The sequence below is a fragment of the Amblyraja radiata genome, chromosome 38 (genome assembly GCF_010909765.2).
Source record: "Amblyraja radiata isolate CabotCenter1 chromosome 38, sAmbRad1.1.pri, whole genome shotgun sequence".
NCBI lineage: Eukaryota > Metazoa > Chordata > Chondrichthyes > Rajiformes > Rajidae > Amblyraja > Amblyraja radiata.
The window spans coordinates 3,895,326-3,915,722 of record NC_045993.1 but is presented as its reverse complement, the minus strand read 5'-3'; the positions used below and the strand labels follow the sequence as shown (position 1 = coordinate 3,915,722).

At 47.0% G+C, this 20,397-nt stretch overlaps 1 protein-coding gene across 3 annotated transcripts; it reads left to right on the top strand.

Moving 5' to 3' along the window:
- The first annotated feature begins 435 nt into the window (after positions 1-435).
- On the top strand, positions 436-19,838 carry LOC116966935 (BTB/POZ domain-containing protein KCTD5-like). 3 transcript variants are annotated; one of them, XM_033013315.1, is made up of 6 exons: positions 436-633; positions 6,289-6,397; positions 7,834-7,925; positions 10,542-10,637; positions 11,785-11,910; positions 12,213-13,067. In XM_033013315.1, exons 1-6 carry the CDS (start codon positions 484-486, stop codon positions 12,369-12,371), a joined length of 732 nt encoding a protein of 243 aa, XP_032869206.1. In that variant the 5' UTR covers positions 436-483; the 3' UTR covers positions 12,372-13,067. The 3 variants fall into 3 exon arrangements, with proteins under 3 accessions (XP_032869206.1, XP_032869207.1, XP_032869208.1); XM_033013316.1 differs by lacking the exon at positions 12,213-13,067 and adding an exon at positions 14,309-14,645 and having other exon boundaries at positions 437-633; XM_033013317.1 differs by lacking the exon at positions 12,213-13,067 and adding an exon at positions 17,968-19,838 and having other exon boundaries at positions 438-633.
- Positions 19,839-20,397: the final 559 nt, after the last annotated feature.

Sequence of the window (20,397 nt, the reverse complement as noted above, 5' to 3'; positions counted from 1 at the left end):
GGCGACGTGACGCGAGGGGGGCGGAATCTGAGGGCGACGTGACGCTAGCGGGGCGGAAGCTGAGGGCCACGTGACGCTAGCGGGGCGGAATCTGACGGCAACGTGACGCTAGCGGGGCGGAAGCTGAGGGCGACGTGACGCGAGGGGGGCGGAAGCTGACGGCGACGTGACGCGAGGGGGGCGGAATCTGACGGCGAGGGGGCGGGGCGAGTGGTGTCTGTCGCAAGCAAAGATCGCAAGCGCGCCCCGATTGGCGGGGTCTGACGTCCATCAACGCCAGGGGGCGGGGCAATCGGCTGACGCGTTGCGATGGTCGGGGCGGGCTGCCAATCAGCGGGAGGGGGGTGGGCTCTTAGCGACTGCGCGACCCGATTGGCGCGGGATCGACGTCATTCAACGGGAGGGGGCGGGGGCAAGATGACGTCGACGCGCCGCCAGGGGGGGGAGGAGAGGCGACGCGACGGGACGGCACGGCAGCTGAAGATGGCGGAGGGGAAGGAGCCGAATAACAAGTGGGTTCGGCTCAATGTCGGCGGCACGCACTTCCTCACCACCCGGCAGACCCTGTGCCGCGAGGAGAAGTCCTTCCTCTACCGCCTGTGCCAGGAGGAGGGCGAGCTGCTGTCTGACCGGGTGAGCAAAGCGGCCTGGGCCCGGTGGCCGGGACTTGGGGGGGCGGTGAGGACAGAGGAGGGTCGGGGTGTGAAGGCCCGGCCTAAGGGGGGCTGGGTTAATGGGGAGAGGGGTAGAGTCTGGTGATTGGGGTAAAGCCTGGGTACATGGTCCTGCCTTGTTGGCAAGGTTTGAACTGAGGGGCAAATGCAGGTGAATTTAATTCCTACACAGCCATCAGGCTGTTAAACACTACAACATATAATATAATATATCTTTTATTGTCATTGCACGTCAGTGCAACGAGATTTAGTATGCAGCTCCACTGATGTACACATCAAACTAACTCTGAACTACATAGGCTATTTTTTGTTATTATTGCACTATTTTACATATATATAGCCAATGCTATTATTATGGTGAGTCTGTGGAATTCTCTGCCTCAGAGGGCGGTGGAGGCCGGTTCTCTGGATGCTTTCAAGAGAGAGCTAGATAGGGCTCTTAAAGATAGCGGAGTCAGGGGATATGGGGAGAAGGCAGGAACGGGGTACTGACTGGGGATGATCAGCCATGATCACATTGAATGGGCCCAGGCTCGAAGGGCCCAGGCTCGAAGGGCCGAATGGCCTACTCCTGCACCTATTGTCTATTGTATAGGTTATATATATCATTGTACATACACACAATAATGTATAGGGATTGAAGTGGCATGGTGCTTGGGGAAGAATGGGGGCATGGGCCCAGCTTGCCAAGGTTTGAACTGGGGGCAAATTTAGGTCGTTTATGGGCTGAATAGGTGAGGGGTGTGAAGGTACTGGGCATAACTGCAGAGAGATACACAACAGAAAGGAGAACAAGAAAGAGAAATGAAATGCAAATAGAAACCCCATTCGCTAGGACAGATATTTATAAGAACTCATTCTTTGTAAGAACCGTAAGGGAATGGAATAAACCAAACAACAATATAGTCAAAACTCAGCGGGTGCAGCAGCATCTATGGAGCGAAGGAAATAGGCGACGTTTCGGGCCAAAATCCTTCTTCAGACGTTTCGGGCCAAAACCCTTCTTCAGACTGAAGAAGGGTTTTGGCCCGAAACGTTGCCTATTTCCTTCGCTCCATAGATGCTGCTGCACCCGCTGAGTTTCTCCAGCATTTTTGTGTACCTTCGATCTTCCAGCATCTGCAGTTCCTTCTTGAACAATATAGTCAAATCACCTTCACTAGACAGTTTTAAGGGGGCACTAACAGCACGTTAATATGCACAACACATCCAAGTTGGCGATATACAGAGTATTGCCCTGCCGACTACAAATTCAGAAGGTTCAGAAGGTATGGGGGGGAAGGGGGGGGGGGTGATTGGGGAAAGGTGTGGGGTTATTGGGGGCATAAAGCCCGGCTTGATGTTAATGATTGAACTGAGGGACAAATGCAGGTTGTGAGGGGGTGAGAAGACACAGACTAGGTGGGCTGGGGATTGAAGAGGCATGATGGTTGGGGAAATGAGGGGTGGATGAAGTTGTAGGGGGCATGGATCCGGCTTACATTACAATACAATACAATCAGTTTTATTCGACACTGTATTTGCCAGCAGTGGTAAAATGAAAAAGAACACACAAAAACACAATCAAAATTTAACACAAACATCCACCACAGCATTCATCACTGTGGTGGAAGGCACAAAATTTGGCCAGTCCTCCATTTTCCCCCGTGGTCAGGGGTGTGAAGGCAATGCTGCCTGACCCGCTGAGTTACTCCAGTATTTTGTGTCAATCTTTAGAGAAAACCAGCATCTGCAGTTTGTTCCTACACAATGCTCTTGATTGCTATTGGAGTATGACATGCTGTCAAGCTTGTCCTAGATTGGGCACTAAGATAAAGATCTCTTTTCTTGGTAGGGGATTTGAATCTACAATCCTGGATTAGACCAATCAATTTGTCAAGAGAATTATAGTTGTTGACTTGGTAGACTCTGGTGTTTATGTGGACTGTGATTTATTCTAATACTGCTTTGTTAGTTACTGCCCTGCTGCAGCCTCTCCTAAGGATTTATCTGTCACTTGTTCTTTTGATCATTTAGTTTCCTGGAACTCTTGCAATTCCTCCACTGTTCCTTTGTGAATATGTTGTTCCTGCATCAATTACTGTTGCTGGTGTTCCAGCCATCTCTCGGGTGTGATTAATTCTCCTAGCTGTCAAGAACTGTACTCCACCTGTATTTTCTCGATCATTCACGTGTAGGAAGGACCTGCAGATGCTGGTTTACACTGAAGATAGACACAAAATGCTGGAGTAACTCAGCGGGACAGGCAGCATCCCTGGAGAGAAGGAATGGGTGACGTTTTGGGTCGAAACTGCAGTCTGAGGAAAGGTCTCAACCCGAAACGTCACCCAATCCTTCTCTCCAGAGATGCTGCCTGGCCCGCTGAGTTACTCCAGCATTTTGTGTCTACCTTCAGTGAAGTTAGCAGGATGACTAGGATGGGGAAGGGACGGGGAGATGTGGGGAAGCAAGGGGTTATTTGGAATTGGAGAAAACAATATTCATACTGCCGGGTTGTAAGCTGCCCAAGTGAAATATGAGGTGCTGTTCCTCCAATTTGCATGTGGCCTTGCTCTGACAGTGGAGGAGGCCTAGGCTGCTCCTCCAAGAATGGGTTGCTGTGATGTGCTGATCTCCAGCATTTTGCATCTATCTTCTCTATCATTTATCTGTTTCGAGAATGTCTGACCTGCAATGGAAGTGTATTCATTTTCAAGCACTGGGGTGTGGGTACAGTGTTTGTTTTGGATTAGTGGAAAGCCACACATGTAGGTGGGAAAGGGTTAAGAGGGGAAAAAAATGTTGAATATCAAAACAGTAAAGCGAGGCAGGAGCATTACGAAAATAAACATGATAGATGCGGATCCAATGCTCCCGAAGACTATCCGATATTTTAAATTCTCCTATGTGGCGCAGAACAAACACTACCATTTGACTTTAGGCTTTAGGGATACAGCTCGGAAACGGGCCCTTCAGCCCACCGAGTCCGCGCTAACCAACGATCACCCCATACGCTATCACTATCCTACACACTCGGGACAGTTAACAATTTGTTTAACCAAAGCCAATGAACCTACAAGCATGTATGTCTTTATTTATTTATTATTTTTACAATAGGTGCAGGAGTAGGCCATTTGGCCCTTCGAGCCAGCATCGCCATACAATGTGATCATGGCTGATCATCCCCAATCAGCACCCCGTTCCTGCCTTCTCCCCATATCCCCTGCGCTATTTTTAAGAGCCCTATCTAGCTCTCTCTTGAAAGCATGCAGAGAACCTGCCTCCACCGCCCTCTGAGGCAGAGAATTCCACAGACTCACCACTCTCTGTGAGAAAAAGTGTTTCCTCGCCTCTGTTCTAAATGGCTTACTCAAGCATGGCATACAAGCATGTATGTTTTGGAGTGTGGGAGGAAACTGCAGCACTTGGAGAAAGCTCACATGGTCATGGGGAGTATGAACAAATTTGTTACTGACAGAATTGAACCCGGATCTCTGACGTTGTAAGGCAGCAACTCTACTGCTGCGCCACTGTTCCGCCCTAAAGAGAGGTTCCTGTAAAGGGAACATTTTGTGTTCTCACTTGCAGTCGAGCTGGTACTGGTTTCATGAATGCCTGCTAGTCACCTGATGGCGAGTGTCATTTGGCTGTGTGGGACTTGGTTTATTATTGTCACGTGCACTGAGGTACAGTAACAAGCTTTGTTTTGCATGCTATTCATATAGATCGGATATACCATACATACAATCAGTTCAAACTCAAGTACAATCGGTGTTTGCTCGAGCAAAGGGGAAGATACAGAGTTTATAGGATATAGTTCTCAACATTGCAGCACACCAGTTCCTTAAGACAAAGTCCAATGCCAATGGGGTGGAAGTGAATTGAACAGTACTCTAGCTTACAAGATACATCTATTTGTCACATGTGCCAGTTGGCACAGTGAAATGTGATTACCATACAGCCATGCAATAAAAATAAAGAACACAACACACGATAGAATTCAACATAAAAACATCCCCACACAGCAGAATCAAAGTTTCCCACTGTGAGGGAAGGCACCAAAGTCAGTCTCTTCCTCTAATGTTCCCCAATGTTCACCCGTGGTCGGGGCCTCCCCGAGCCCTCCGCAGTCGCTGCTACGGGCGGCCCGATGTTCAGGCCCGCTCGCTGGGGTGATGTAAGGATATATAGAAAGACTGTTCAGACGCTTAATAACAGAGGGGAAGAAGTTGTTATTGATTCCGGTGGTGTGTACCTTCTTCCAGACGGGAGCAGAGAGACGAAGGAATAACCGGGGTATGACAAGTCTTTGATTATGTTGGCAGTGTGAAGTGTAGATGGCTTCAATGGTGGTAAGTCTGGTATGTGTGATGGACTGGGCTACATCTACAGCACTCTGCAATTTCTTGGGTTATGGACGGAATAGCAATCCAGACGAAAGTATTTTCAGAGCAGAAGACTGCAGATTCTGGATGTCTGGACACATGAAAAATACACTGGCTGACTAATGCACTTAAGAGAGATTATCTGGTGCAGGGTTTAAGAAGGAACTGCAGATGCTGGAAAATCAAAGGTAGACAAAAGTGCTGGAGAAACTCAGCGGGTGCAGCAGCATCTATGGAGCGAAGGAAATAGGCAACGTTTCGGGCTGAAACCCTTCTTCAGACTTTGTACAGTAGTCCTAAAATAGTCTCCTCCCCTGGCGTAAGATTATATTTGGTGTATTGGGTTGTTGTGAGGCTTTTGTTAGGTCTACCCAGTCCAATTGCCCTCTGCGGTTGGGAGATTATACGTTTCTTTAGCTTTGCGTGGGGATGGGGTGAAGTGTTTTTAAATTTGGTGCGTGATGAATGGAAATGCACTGTACAAATGCCAATGTATTGCACTGGCAAACCTCCGGTGTGTCAGATGTTACATAAAGAAAATAAGTGATGCAAAGCACATTGTGTTGTGCAAGTGTTGGTGTCAGTGCATTAAATACAGCAAGTAATGGCAATCTGTTTGTTGTTGGGGACTTCTGCTGCACACTTTGCATGCCTGTGCATTCAAATAGCTGTTTACCAGTAAAGTTGAACAGACCTGCATCCATTACTACACGGCAAGGCTGACCTGTATATCATCTTTTGATAGACAAAGTGCTGGAGTATCTCAGCGGGTCAGGCAGCATCTCTGGAGACAAAGGATCGGTGCTGTTTTGGGCTGGTCCCCTTCTGCTGCCCGACCTGCTGAGTTACTCCAGCACTTTGAGTCTATCTTTGATATATATCAGTAGAGGAAGGTGTGGGGGGGGAGAAGAGATTTAATTGGAACCCGAGGTGTAACTCTTTCACAGGTGGTGAATGGTGGTGGGTGTATAGGACGAGCTGCTGGAGGAGGTTGTTGAGGCAGGTGCTATCGCAACATTTAAGGAACATTGAGACAGGTACGTGGATAGGACAGGTTTGTAAGGATATGGGCCAAGCACAGGCAGGTGGGACTAGTATAGATGGAACATGTTGTCCGGTGTGGGCAAGTTGTGGCTGTTTCCACAACAGTAAGACTCTATAACTCTAATTGCCGTTCCTTCCTACACATGGTCCATCTTTTTGTTGGATAGCGGATTCAAAAATAGTAAAATCTTGACTTTATTCCTCAGGACGAGACGGGGGCCTACCTGATTGACCGGGATCCCACCTATTTTGGGCCAATATTGAATTATCTCCGACATGGCAAACTTGTCGTCAACAAGGAACTGGCAGAGGAAGGTGAGTTGTTCAGTTCTTTCATTGTCACTTTGGAACATAGGAATTGGTTGCTCCACTGTTCAGTGAGAGGTTCCTGCATCCTGACCCAATCTACCCATCTTGGCAACATGCACTGAAGAGCAAAGGTCTACTGCTCACTGATTTAACATGTAAGTTGATGCATTTTGGAAATGAAAGTTGCATTGTTTTGTTTTGCTATATGTTACAGATATGGATCTTAAAATTCTTTGCAACCCCAGTTCTATCATAATACACATGTCTATCCAGTTTTTAACTGAAATGGAATAATCTCGGATTATGTTGAACCATCCAATGAACCTGTGGATATCTTCTGCGCTACATATAATCTCAACTATCTTAAAAAAAAATTCAGCTCCTACTCGGTGTACAAAATCTTCACGGAGACATGTAAATAACGACAAATTCAAGGTGTCACCCCCTGTAAATGCGGACAAATTTATGGTGGACCCCCCCCACCGTAAACACCAACAGGTTCACAGTGCCCCTCCTGCAAATACTGTCAAGTTAAAGGTGCCCTCCCCAATAAATACTGATGTTTAAGGCTCCCCTTGTAAATACTGACATTCACTAGGTGCCCCCCCGGAAATACTCTCAAGTTCAAGGCAACCCCCTGTAAATATTTGGGTTCAAGATGCCCCCTGTAAATACACGTTTGAAATGCCCTTCCCTGTGAATATTCACTAGTTCAAAGTACTCCCACTGCAAATGCTTGCTCGAGTTAGAGTTGAGCGAGGAGATGATTGATAGTCATTTGAGGGAGGATTTATGAATGAAAACGTATCACATGTGACATCTTTACAATTAAATTCTTTGCCATGCATACCATGTGCAAAGGGTTACCACGAATAGGACATCGTCAAAGTTACAAAATGATCGACGTAGTCCCAATTGTTTCCCTTCGTACCCGGCGCCCCCCACATGGGGTCTCTCTTTGTTCCCGGTAGCCCCCTCCACACCGGGTCCCTCTTTGTTCTTACCAGTCCCCCAATGCCAGCTCCCTCTTTGATCTCGGTAGCCCTCTCCACAATGGGCCCCTCTTTTTGTTCTTGGCACTAAGCTAAAAAATAAAGGAATTCAGGAAAACATTTCCCTACCATTGGAATGGTTAAAATACAGAAGAGGTTATGGTGGCGAATGGATGCATTCAAAGGGAAGGTGAATAACGCAAATGTGGTCTAGGAGGGTATACAACTGCACTTGTGTGAAATGGAATGGCCCTCTGCGTTCTAACTTAATGAGGAAGTCAGGGATGGGAGCCACAGGAAGACTAATGTTAAAACTATAACTGGCCTAGTTTTGGAAAAGGATATCTCAGATGGGCCATGAGTGTCTTGTGAAGCCTGCAGAGTAACACCAAATTGCGTGGGCATGACTTGGGTGTGAGTCCATAGTGATGGAATGTTTCTGTGTTGCAGGAGTTCTAGAAGAAGCAGAGTTTTACAACATTGCACCTCTCATTAAATTAGTGAAAGAGAAGATCAAAGAGCGAGATTGCAAACCCACGCAGGTAAGGAAAGGGAGTGGATGCACTGACGACCACCTCTGCTCTTGCCCTCCGAACAAAATTGGTTTAGGTTTACTATTGTCACGTGCATGCGAGGTACGATGAAAAGATCTGAAGAAGGATCCTGACCCAAAAGGTTAAGAGTCTGAAGAAGGGTCCTGACCTGAAACGTCACCTCTCCATGTTCTCCAGAGATAGACAATAGATGCAGGAGTAGGCAATTTGGCCCTTCGAGCCTGCACCGCCATTCAATGTGATCATGGCTGATCATCCCCAATCAGTACCCCGTTCCTGCCTTCTCCCCATATCCCCTGACTCCGTTATTTCTAAGAGCCCTATCTAGCTCTCTCTTGAAAGCATCCGGAGAAACTACCTCCACTGAGGCAGAGAATGAAATGAAAATGCTGCCTGACCCGCTGCGGTTCCTGCATCTCCTATTGTTTTGCATTCTAGTCAAGCCGATCAGATAGGCCACATGTATGTACAATCAAGTCAAGCTCTAGTACATTGGATAGATCAAAGGAGGATATGTACAGTGTGCAGAACATAGTTCTCAGCATTGTTGTGCATCAGTTTAAAGAAAAAAGACCAATGTCCATAATGGGGTAGATGCAAATCGAACGGTACCCTAGCTTATGGAAGGAGTTTTACAATATTGCCTAGTAAAACTCTGGCAGAGCGATCAGAGGGGCTTGGCTCATGTATAAGATCAACTGCTGTTATGCATGTATATATTTAACATGTTGGTAAATATATACAGCTCCACCACTGATTTACAGGCCAGTTCATTGGCTATATTTAAGAGGAGTTAGATGTGGCCCTTGTGGCTAGAGGGATTAGGGGGTATGGAGAGAAGGCAGGTACGGGATACTGAGTGTTCAAAAGGGAACTGCAGATGCTGGAATATCGAAGGTACACAAAGGTACACCCTATACCCAGCCACTGACACTCTCCTCCGCTTAGCGGAGTTGGTCCTCACCCTCAATAACTTTACATTTGACTCCTCCCATTTCCTCCAAACACAAGGCGTAGCTATGGGCACACGCATGGGCCCCAGCTACGCCTGCCTCTTTGTCGGGTACGTTGAACAATCCTTGTTCGATGCGTACCAGGGCCCCATCCCCGACCTCTACCTCCGCTACATTGACGACTGCTTTGGTGCCACCTCCTGCACCCACACACAACTGACTGACTTCATCCACTTCACCACCAACTTCCATCCGGCACTCCAATACACCTGGACGATTTCAGACACTTCCCTACCATTCCTTGACCTCACCATCTCCATCGCAGGGGACAGACTCCTGACCGACATACATTACAAACCCACTGACTCACATGGCTATCTGGACTACACGTCTTCCCACCCTGCCCCCTGTAAAGACTCCATCCCCTACTCCCAATTCCTCCGCCTACGCCGCATCTGTTCCCAGGATGAGATATTTCATACCAGGGCATCGGAAATGTCCTCGTTCTTCAGGGAACGGGGATTCCCCTCCGCCACCATAGATGAGGCTCACACCAGGGTCTCATCCATACCCCGTAACACTGCTCTCTCTCCCCATCCCCGCACACGCAACAAGGGCAGAGTCCCTCTGGTCCTCACCTTTCACCCCACCAGCCGGCAAATACAACACATAATCCTCCGCCATTTCCGCCACCTCCAACGTGACCCCACCACTCGCCACATCTTCCCATCTCCCCCCATGTCTGCCTTCCGCAAAGACCGCTCCCTCCGCAACTCCCTCGTCAATTCTTCCCTTCCCTCCCGCACCACCCCCTCCCCGGGCACTTTCCGTTGCAACCGCAAGAAATGCAACACCTGTCCCTTCACCTCCCCCCTCGACTCCATTCAAGGTCCCAAGCAGTCGTTCCAGGTGCGACAAAGGTTCACCTGTATCTCCTCCAACCTCATCTACTGCATCCGCTGCTCTAGATGTCAGCTGATTTACATCGGTGAGACCAAGCGTAGGTTGGGCGACCGTTTCGCCGAACACCTCCGCTCAGTCCGCAATAACCTACCTGACCTCCCGGTGGCTCAGCACTTCAACTCCCCCTCCCATTCCCAATCCGACCTCTCTGTCCTGGGTCTCCTCCATTGCCAGAGTGAGCAACAGCGGAAATTGGAGGAACAGCACCTCATATTCCGTCTGGGGTCCTTGCGTCCCTATGGCATCAACATTGAATTCTCCCAATTTGGCTAGCCCGTGCTGTCTCCTCCCCTTCCTTCACCCTCTAGCTGTCTCCTCCCACCCTCCCATCCGCCCGCCCTCGGGCTCCTCCTCCTCCTCCCTTTGTCCTTCTTTCTTTCCCCACCCCTCATCAGTCTGAAGAAGGGTTTCGGCCCGAAACGTCGCCTATTTCCTTCGCTCCATAGATGCTGCTGCACCCGCTGAGTTTCCCCAGCAATTTTGTGTACCCACGGGATACTGAGTTGGATGATCAGCCATGATCATATTGAATGGCGGTGCACGCTTGAAGGGCCGAATGGCCTACTCCTGCACCTATTTTCTATGATTCTACGGCAACTGGTAGACCGGCCCGCCTTTAATCCGGACAGACATTTGCTGGGGTTGAATGAAAGGAATTAATTACAAGTATGTGGTCATGTCTCTGCAGATTCCTACGAAACATGTTTACCGAGTTCTCCAGTGTCAGGAGGAAGAGCTTACACAAATGGTTTCTACTATGTCTGATGGCTGGAAATTTGAACAGGTGAGAGTTTTAACTCAATGTCATGAGTGTTTGCTAGAACAATGGAAACCTTCCTCTTATTGTGACCCTTTGAAAGGTGCTGAACCTCCGTGTTACCGTCTTTAACCCATCCCCACCCGTCAACACACACGTGCACACTCGGGCATGGGCACGAGAAACTCAAAGAGAATCGGGGGGGTTTCCTTTAGCCCTAAGAGCTAAATCTAACTCTCTCTTAAAAACATCCAGTGAATTGGCCTCCACTGTGGCAGAGAATTCCACAACTCTCTGGGTGAAAAAGTTTTTCCTCAACTCAGTCCAAAATGGCCTACCCCTTATTCTTAAACTGTGACCGCTGGATGTTGGATTCCCCCAACATGGGGAACATTTTTCCTGCACCTAGCCTGTCCAATCCTTTAAGAATTTTATATGTTTCTATAAAATCTCTTCTTATCTTTCTAAATTCCAGTGCATGCCGGTCTAAATTCCAGTGCATGCCGGTCTAAATTCCAGTGCATGCCGGTCTAAATTCCAGTGCATGCCAGTCTAAATTCCAGTGCATGCCAATCTAAATTCCAGTGCATGCCAGTCTAAATTCCAGTGCATGCCAGTCTAAATTCCAGTGCATGCCAATCTAAATTCCAGTGCATGCCAATCTAAATTCCAGTGCATGCCAGTCTAAATTCCAGTGCATGCCAGTCTAAATTCCAGTGCATGCCAATCTAAATTCCAGTGCATGCCAGTCTAAATTCCAGTGCATGCCAATCTAAATTCCAGTGCATGCCAGTCTAAATTCTAATGCATGCCAGTCTAAATTCCAGTGCATGCCAATCTAAATTCCAGTGCATGCCAGTCTAAATTCCAGTGCATGCCAATCTAAATTCCAGTGCATGCCAGTCTAAATTCTAATGCATGCCAGTCTAAATTCCAGTGCACGCCGGTCTAAATTCCGTCATGCCAATCTAGATTCCAGTGCACGCCGGTCTAAATTCTGTGCATGCCAGTCTAGATTCCAGTGCATGCCAGTCTAGATTCCAGTGCATGCCGGTCTAAATTCCAGTGCATGCCGGTCTAAATTCCAGTGGATACAAGAATTTTGTGTCTCGGTGCAAACCAGTATCTGGAGTTCCTCTCTGCACTGTATAAATGCATTCTGTACTTTTTGCAGTTGATCAGCATTGGATCTTCCTACAACTACGGAAATGAAGACCAAGCAGAGTTTCTATGCGTCGTTTCCAAGGAGCTGCACAACACCACCAACGGGATAAGCTGTGAACCAAGTCGAAAAGCTAAGGTGAGCAGGGTGTGCTGTCCTGTGCCAATCTGGCTGGGGAGAGTCGCTGATGGGAAGGGTTGATTTGCTACCACTGGCTTTTTGGAATCCATTGTTGCAGATAAATCTATAGCTTCAGTTCAATGTTATCTCAGTATGGGCCATATAACCCTTGTGTCAGCTGATTTGTTATTCAAGCTGTAAAGCGGCTGAGGCCAGGTGCTCGGTGCTTAGGGACCCAGTTTGGTGTTCTTGGGCACCTTTGTCCTGGCTTACTGCTAACCTTTTGCGTGGCTCTGACTATTGTCTCCCTGTCCCGGAAGGCAGGAAAAGGCGGACTTCATTCACTCTGCTTCAAGATTTCAGAGTGCAAGAAGAGTCTACGAAACATTTTAGTCGTAGTAACGTGCAACCTCGTGGCCTCAGCGAATCTCTCGCCATCAAACCGAGGGTCCAGCTGTCGAAGATGCAGAACAATCTAAAATCAAGGCGTTGAACTGGGGGATAGCATGGACAATGTGTGCTAATGCAGTGTTAACCTTGGCCGAAGGAGTACCGCTGAACCCAGCTGTACCGCCACGTGCGATCATAAATAGTGGTGGACAATCCAAAGCTAATGGCAGGAGGCTTCACTGATGTCTCCATCAATCACGTTGGCAGATTAGCGCACACAAGCAGACATTATTAGCCAAAATAACGAGTTCCATCTCAACCTTCTGCTCCCACTGAAACACGCTAACATTTTGGTCAGAAAAAGCCTGAACAACTCAGCGAGTCAGACTTCTCCTCGTAACCTTTGACACCCTTGACAATCAAGTACCTATCTTCGGTTTAAACCAGCATCTGCAGTTCCTTCCTGCATAGAATGTAGCTTTGACTAATATGAACCAGAGAGTAAATTCCTGAGGTGAAAGTTTCTGCCCAGAGGATAAGGCAGTATCTCCGCCAAGTGTGGCATTGTGGAGCCCTGCTAAAATAGAACTGGACGACAATGAAGGGGGAAATCGCACCGGTGTCTGGCGTTGTAGATTGCAGAAAAGAAGGTGTCTGAAAGTGAGACTAATCTAAGACAATACAAGGATTATGCTGAAATATTCAATGGAATTCAAGTTAGATGAACAGAATGAGGCCGTTTGGCCCATCAAGTCTACTCCACCATTCAGTCATGGTTGATCTATCTTTCCCTCTCAACCCAATTCTCCTGCCTTTTATATGGAGGGTTTGCTTTGAATTTGCTGAACGGTGGGGCAGGCTTATGACCTGTATAGCGTGCTCTTGCTCTCAAATGTAACGAGGGTGGGCGGAGAAAAAGATATCTTCAATTTATTTTTAAGAGCCTGTAACGACATGGAGATCTGAAACATCGATTTCTCCTCCATCTGATCACATCTCTACCATTTATGTCACTAGTAATAGAAGTTGCCACTCCCATCCCCTCCAAAACTGGGCGCAAGGATGATCGCCCTGCATTGCCTTGATTGCCTGGTCTCCATTCACCAGAGTGCCCATGGAGCATTGAGGCGTTTGACAGCGGCACTGCCTGTAAGGCTGGTGACTCACAGTGCCGAAGATCGAAGTTCAATCCTTGCCTCCCAGTTGCCACCTGTGTGGAGTTTGCTTGTTCTCCCTATGACCACGTGGGTTTCCTTCCAGTTCTCCTGTTTCTCCCCACATCCCAAAGATGTGGGAGCTTGTAGGTAAATTGGCGGCTGTAAATTGCCCCCCCCAGTGTGTTGAGTGGTAGAATCTGCGAGGAATTGGGAGTGTGGGGAGAAGTTAATAAGTTCTAGGAGCAGAATAAGGCCGTTCGGCCCATCGTCTACTCCACCATTCAATCATGGCTGATCTATCTTTCCTTCTAACCCCCATTCTCCTGCCTTCACCTCATAACCCCTGACACCCGTTCTAATTAAAACAAATCTGTCAATCTCCCCCTTAAGACTATCCATTGACTTGGCCTCCACAGCCTTCTGTGGCAATGAACTACACAGATTCACCACCCTCTGACTAAAGAAATCCCCTCTCATTCTCCTTTCTAAAGGTGCATCCTTTTATTCTGAGGCTATGGCCTCTGGTCCTAGACTTTCGCAAACTGTCCATATCCACTCTATCCAGGCCTTTCACTATTCGGTAAGTTTCAATGAGGTCCCCCCCTCATCCATCTAAACTCCAGTGAGTACAGGTACAGAATGGGTCACTGGGAAACTTTGGTGGGGGAATGGATTGTTCTGTAAGCTGATGTGAACTCCTGGCCGAATGGAGACAGTCCCATGTTGTAAGGAAAAAATGAAACTTGTGGAAAATGTTTTGCAAACTGTAAAAAAAAAAAAAAAAAAAAAATGATTGGCTGCTTAATCTGTAGTCATTTCTTTTCTGTTTGACATTTGAACCCTTGTGCATGCTGCATGCTGGACAAAAGGGCGAGGACGAGGAAGCTGATTGTGATATGAATGACGGGGAATAAAATGTAACGTACACAGTGGTGAGAACTGATAGTGACTTAGCAGGAGCTGGTGGTGGGATCATTTCTGCATTGCCGTGTAGTGAATCTAATGGCCATACGCCGCAGAGCATGTGTAAAGCAAAGCCTGGTTTAGCCTCTGGGTGAATGAGTAGACCCTTAGTAGGTGTGTATGGGAGCTGCACTCTTGTTTGACTGCTTTGTGCACAAGACTGTAGTGTGGGTGAGTGCATGTGTCCTGACTGTGCTATGTGTTCACTCACAGACCCTATTGTGAGTGTGTCTCTGTACCCTTGTTGATAGACAATAGGTGCAGGAGCAGGCCATTTGGCCCTTTGAGCCATTCAATGTGATCATTGCTGCAGAAATAAGGTCGTAAGGAGCAGGATTAGAATTAGGCCATTTGGCCCATCAGGCCCACTCCGCCATTCAATCATGGCTGATCTATCTCTCCCTTCTAACCCCATTCTCCTCCCTTCTCTCCATAACCTCTGACACCCGTACCAGTCAGTTACCGATGCCTTTCCTTCTCTGTTCAATTCATTCGGATAATTCTGGCTTGGTTTTGATCTCATCTACAGGTCAGCAGCCAGATGTCTGAGACGGCTTTCTCGCTCCCCTTCCTCCCTCGACATCTGGCACGGTAGAGTTGCTGCCTCACAGCGTCAGAGACTCGGGTTCGATCCTGACTTTGGGTGCTGTCTGTACGGAGTTTTTGCATTCTCCCCGTGACCTACGTGGGTTTTCTCCGGTTTCATCACACACTCCGAATAAGTACTGGAGCTGGCCATGCAGCAACTCTGGAGAACATGGATAGGTGACGTTTCAGGTCCAGGCCCCTCTTCACTTTGTGTCTTTTAGGTAAACCAGGATCTATAGTTTAGTCTGGAGATACGGCGCAGAAACGGGGCCCTCTGTCCGCCGAGTCTGCGCCGACCAGCAATCGCCCTCACACGGGCGCTATCCTGCACGCAAAGGACAACTTACAATCTTTACCAAAGCCAACTAACCTACGAGCCTGTACGTCTTTGGAGCTTGGGAGGAAACTGGAGCACCTGGAGAAAAACATGGGGAGAACATTCAAACTCTGTACAGACAGATGGCATCCGTAGTCTGGATCGAGCTGGGTCTCAGGCGGCAACTCTACCGTATGCGGCCAGTTCCTCGTGTCTACCATTTAATGTGTTGTCCTTCACGTGCTCGATGGGAAGACTGAAATCTGGCTTCAGCTACCACTAATTCTAATCCTTCCTGGCCACTATCAGCTTGAAGCAGTCTGTTCTCGAGCTGAGTCTCCACCACTGTATGATTCTCTTCCGTTTACCTCTGCCTCCATCCTTATTGAAGTCTCCATCTATGCCCTGGCCATTCCAATACTCTCCAGGCCCGTGTTTCGTTCCTCACCCTTTGGGTACAAAACGTTTGAACCTGTGCTGTTTGCATCCTTTCCCTCACCAATCTTCTCCTTCGCCCCAGTCTCTAGAGTTTAAATATAGCCAGACCCCCCCCGTCCACTCTACCCGGGTGACTCTCACAGTATGGAGCCACTGTGTCCTTAGAAAACTATCCATGTCGTAGTTTTCTATAACATTAACCCACTTTATAGGTCATGTCTCACTGTTGCATGTGTGGTTGCCTGCAACCCCGGTGTGCATCGTCAAAGTCTGGCTGCCTTCCCATGGGCATGTGTGGTGCACAGCAGTGGTGTGTTTATCTTTAGTATTTAGAAGACTTGCTCAGTGTGCCTGGGTGAGTGTGCCTGGGTGAGTGTGCGCGTGCCTGAGTGTGGCACCCTCTTCTAGTATCAATGATACACTTCCCCCTTACGATGTGTGTGCATTCTCTTATCCGCGTATGTACCTCTGCAGTGCTTGTAGAACAGTGCTTCTCTCCCTGAATTAGTGCTCTGCCGTGCACACGTGTAGGTTTAGAGCTACACCAGCCAGTCTTGTGTTCTACTGCCACACAGGTGTGACAGTCTCTATGCAATTCCCGCGTGTGTGTGTGTGTGTCTTAGTAGCTACATAGTCGCTTTGCATGTGTCTGCCTCTTACTGTGTGTATTTTTGTGATTTATTTGATCTCTCTTTAATCTCTGTGGAAGTTCTGAACATGAGAACGCAGGCACCGTGTGCATTTGAGCATCAGGAAGATTGTGAATTGAGGGGACCTCAATTGTGAATTAGATATTATTTTACCTACTTTTGATTAAAGTTGGCATGAATCGTGTGTTTCTTCTTGTGAGATAGCGTGTTTTGTACCAGAAATAGAATCATCTCATTCCTCATCTGTATATTTTATCCTTTATGCAATAAAGCGGCTTGTATTTGAACTAACTATGCCTCACTTGCTATTAACTCGGTCGGCCTCTGGAGAATTGAAGGAACACACGTCCATCAAAGGTGGCCCTTGAGTACAGATGAAAAGCATGTTTTCTAAGCGTGTCCCAGAGCACCACTGCCACAGTGGGAGCAACATTCTAATTGGGGAAAAATACCTGCCTCTAATGTTTGTGAGTAGCGATGACTGGTTAGCACGCGACAAAAGCTTTTCACTCTACCCCGGTACACGTGACAATAAACTAAAACTCGATTACTGCAGACCAGAATTCATAATTGCCATCAAAATGGCCGATTGTAAGAGTTACTGACGGCAAAGGTATAGAATTGTGAGAAAACGCACACCTCCAGATCTCTAAACTAAACTAAAAATGAATGGAAACTGGAATTATTTTCTGTGATTCTCTTTCTGCAGTTATGGCCTTGCCCTCCTTCCAAACTTCCCTTCGTGTAATACATTATATTTGCTGCGCTGATATAGGCCATTTGGCCCTTCAGCTTTATGTTGAAATCACTATGGATTTTGATTTGATTTCACTGGAATCTAAGTTTGCCTGGAAAGATCTTGGTGAGGTTTTAATGGTTGCTTCTTAACCCACCCTTTGCTTACCATTCACTTTGTGAGGACCAGCACCTAACCAGAGACCATGGAATAGATTCACCTGAGAAGAAATTATGAGTTTGTGCTCTTTTCCCTTGTATCCAGAGTGGTGTCAGGAGCTAGGTGATGCAGGTCATAGAGTGATACAGTGTGGAAACAGGCACTTCGGCCCAACTTGCCCACACTGGCCAACATGTCCCAGCTACACTAGTCCCACCTGCCTGCGTTTGGCCCATATCCATCCAAACCAGTCCTATCCATGTACCTGTCTGACTATCTTAAACGTTGGGATAGTCCCTGCCTCAACTACCTCCTCTGGCAGCTCGTTCCATACACCCACCACCCTTTGTGTGGAAAAAGTTACTCCTCGGATTTCTATTAAATCTTTTCCCCCTTCACCGTAAACCTATGTTTAAGGTGAAAGGAAAAAGATTTTCTATGGATGTACAGAAACGTAATTATTTATTTTATATAAAGCACTTTGGTTTCAACGCGAGTTGATTTAAACGTGCTATATAAATACAATTTACTTACTTAATAGGAATCTGGGGGGTAACTTTATGTTTGGGTGGAAATCTACTTGTGTTTTAAATCTGTTCGTCACCATTTTAAAACCTTTTTGTTTCTGATTATTTGTTTTTGTCTCTCTCTTTCCCCCCCCCCCCCCTCCTCCCACAGCTTTTGCAAGCAAAAGGCTCCACGATGTGATGATGTGCCCAACATGCCTTTCCTTCCCTTTTTTAAAATACCTAATGTGTATCCCGGTACGGAAGATGCGGAATTCTACAGCATACCACCGACACCAAAAGCCATAACAGGATGCACTCGATGGGTTTCTCTGCAATGTAAAAAAAAAAAAAAAAAAAAAAAAGATTGTGTTTCAAATTCTCCTCTCAGCTAAATGCCTGATGAAGAACAGCGGCATACCTGGTGTTGGAGCCTTCCTTGGTAAATGGATTTCTTTCCGTGTTGGTTGCAGAAGCCAGGAAGATCCTTGCAAAAAATAAAAGGACATCGAGGCATTTTTCAACTGAAGCTGTGTCTAATGCAGGCAGAATAACCAGCTAAAAAAAAAATTTGTTTTTAAAGGGGTTTACAGTGGTAACACTATTTGGACCTTATCTGCCTCTCCGGGCAAATCCTTTGATCCTCTGCTGTCATTCTAAGGTTTGCAGTGCATGTTGCAAATGTAGACACGATAGAGAGAGAGAGAGAGAGAGAGAGAAAAGTGACTCTTATTGACCAGGCGCCATTGTCATTGTCCTCCCTGGGTTTTCTCTTTGTTTACAGTGGGTCGCAAGTCAAAGGTTTGGGTAGTTGTGGTGCTGGGGTGTGGGAGGTGGGGCGGGAAGGACAGGGAAGACTACTTGAAAATGTTAACTTTTTAAAACAAGAATTCCTTTGGTACATTTTAGCTTTGGCTAAAACAAAAAAAAAAACGTAAGATTAATCTTTAACAAACACTTTTTTAATGAAAACAAACCCGAGGGGGTTGAGCTCGTAAGGGTTAGGAGGTCGGGTTGGATTATTGATTATTTATATTTGGAAAACATTGATAATATAACAATTATGTGACAAATGTTATTGTGTTGAAATACATTTTTATTCATTGCTGCTTTGATTTTATTTTTTTTAATGGGCATTTGACATTTTCTTGTAAATGAAATTTTAGGCAGTCAAATAATTGCTCTCTCAGAAGATGAGATCAGTAGCTTTAGGTTTTGTTCACTCTGTCGGGGCATTTTAAAAAGGTGGGACAAGTCGCATTCACCTGCTCTGCTCTGATGGGCGACACAGTGGTGCAAGCGACAGAGCCGCTGCCACACGGGGCCGGAGACCTGGGTTCAATCCTAGCCTCGGGTGCTGTCTGTGGGGAGTTTGCACGTTCTCCCTGTGACTGCGTGGGTTTCTTCCGGGCGCTCTGGCTTCCACCCACGTCCCAAAGGCATGCGGGTTTGTAGGTTAATTGGCCTCTGTCGGAAATTGAATATAGAGTTAATGCGGAAAGTGGGATAACGGAACTAGTGCGATCGGGAGATCAATAGTTGGTGTAGACTCGGTGGCTCAAGGGGCTTTTTTTTTAAACTATGCACAGCTGAGAGGTTTAGGATACCCTGTGAGAGGACTGATGTTGAGTGCAATTAAAAGAAGAAACACTATGTGTTGGAAGGAATTGCAAATGCTGGTTTACACCAAAGATAGACACAAAATGCTGGAGTAACTCAGTGGGACAGGCAGCATCTCTAAATAGAAGGAATGGGTGACTTTTTGGGTCAGGATGCTACTTCAGGCTGAAGAAGGGTCCAGACCCAAAACCTCACCCATTCCTTCTATCCAGAGATGCTGCCTGTCCCGGTGAGTTACTCCAGCGTTTTGTGTCTAACACTGTATATGTCCTGTTGTGAGAGTAGATGGTTGAATTGGAAAGGCTGGTCAGCATTTGATCTAAAGGCCCGGTTAATGTTTTGGGTGTTGATATTGCTATTGGCTCGATTCCTGAAGATACCACCTCGCCCAGTCAAACCACCCTTTCTGGTTCCAATTTTTTTTAGAAAATCAACTAATAAAAATGTTCAATAAAAACGGAAGACTTTTTTTTTCAATGTTTTATTTTCTTGAAGTTGTAGCATTAGGGACTTCATGAAGAAACAAAATTTAATTATGACGGTGGGTATTTTGAGCCTTTTCTACTCTGCAGAGAGATCGTGACACCTCGTGCTTCTCCAGGGCAGCTTCCAACCCAGTGGGATGAATTGATTTCTCAAACTTCAAGTAACCCTTGCAACCCCCCTCTCTCTGTCCCATCAACACCAAAGACGTCGTACTAGTTTCGCAGTCCTGACTTTCACCGTATCTCTTCATTGCCTCCTACCCTGAAGCCAACAATGGACTATTGTGGGCTCCGCCTTTCCTTCATCATCGTTGCTGGCTTTGATTTGTCCTTTTGCATCCCTTTTATTCATTTGTTCAATGTACCTATCCATACCCCTCGTTTCCTTGACGAAGAGTCTCGACCCGAAACGTCACCTATTCCTTCTCCAGAAATGCTGCCTGACCCGCTGAGTTACTCCAGCATTTTGCGCCTACCACACACCAGACACCAGTCTG

Excerpts from the sequence above, each read along its gene's own strand:
- LOC116966935 (XM_033013315.1), top strand. The coding sequence starts at position 484 with ATGGCGGAGGGGAAGGAGCCGAATAACAAGTGGGTTCGGCTCAATGTC. Across the intron at positions 634-6,288 it reads GCGAGCTGCTGTCTGACCGG|GACGAGACGGGGGCCTACCT; the intron begins GTGAGCAAAGCG and ends TTTATTCCTCAG. Across the intron at positions 11,911-12,212 it reads AACCAAGTCGAAAAGCTAAG|GCAGGAAAAGGCGGACTTCA; the intron begins GTGAGCAGGGTG and ends CTGTCCCGGAAG.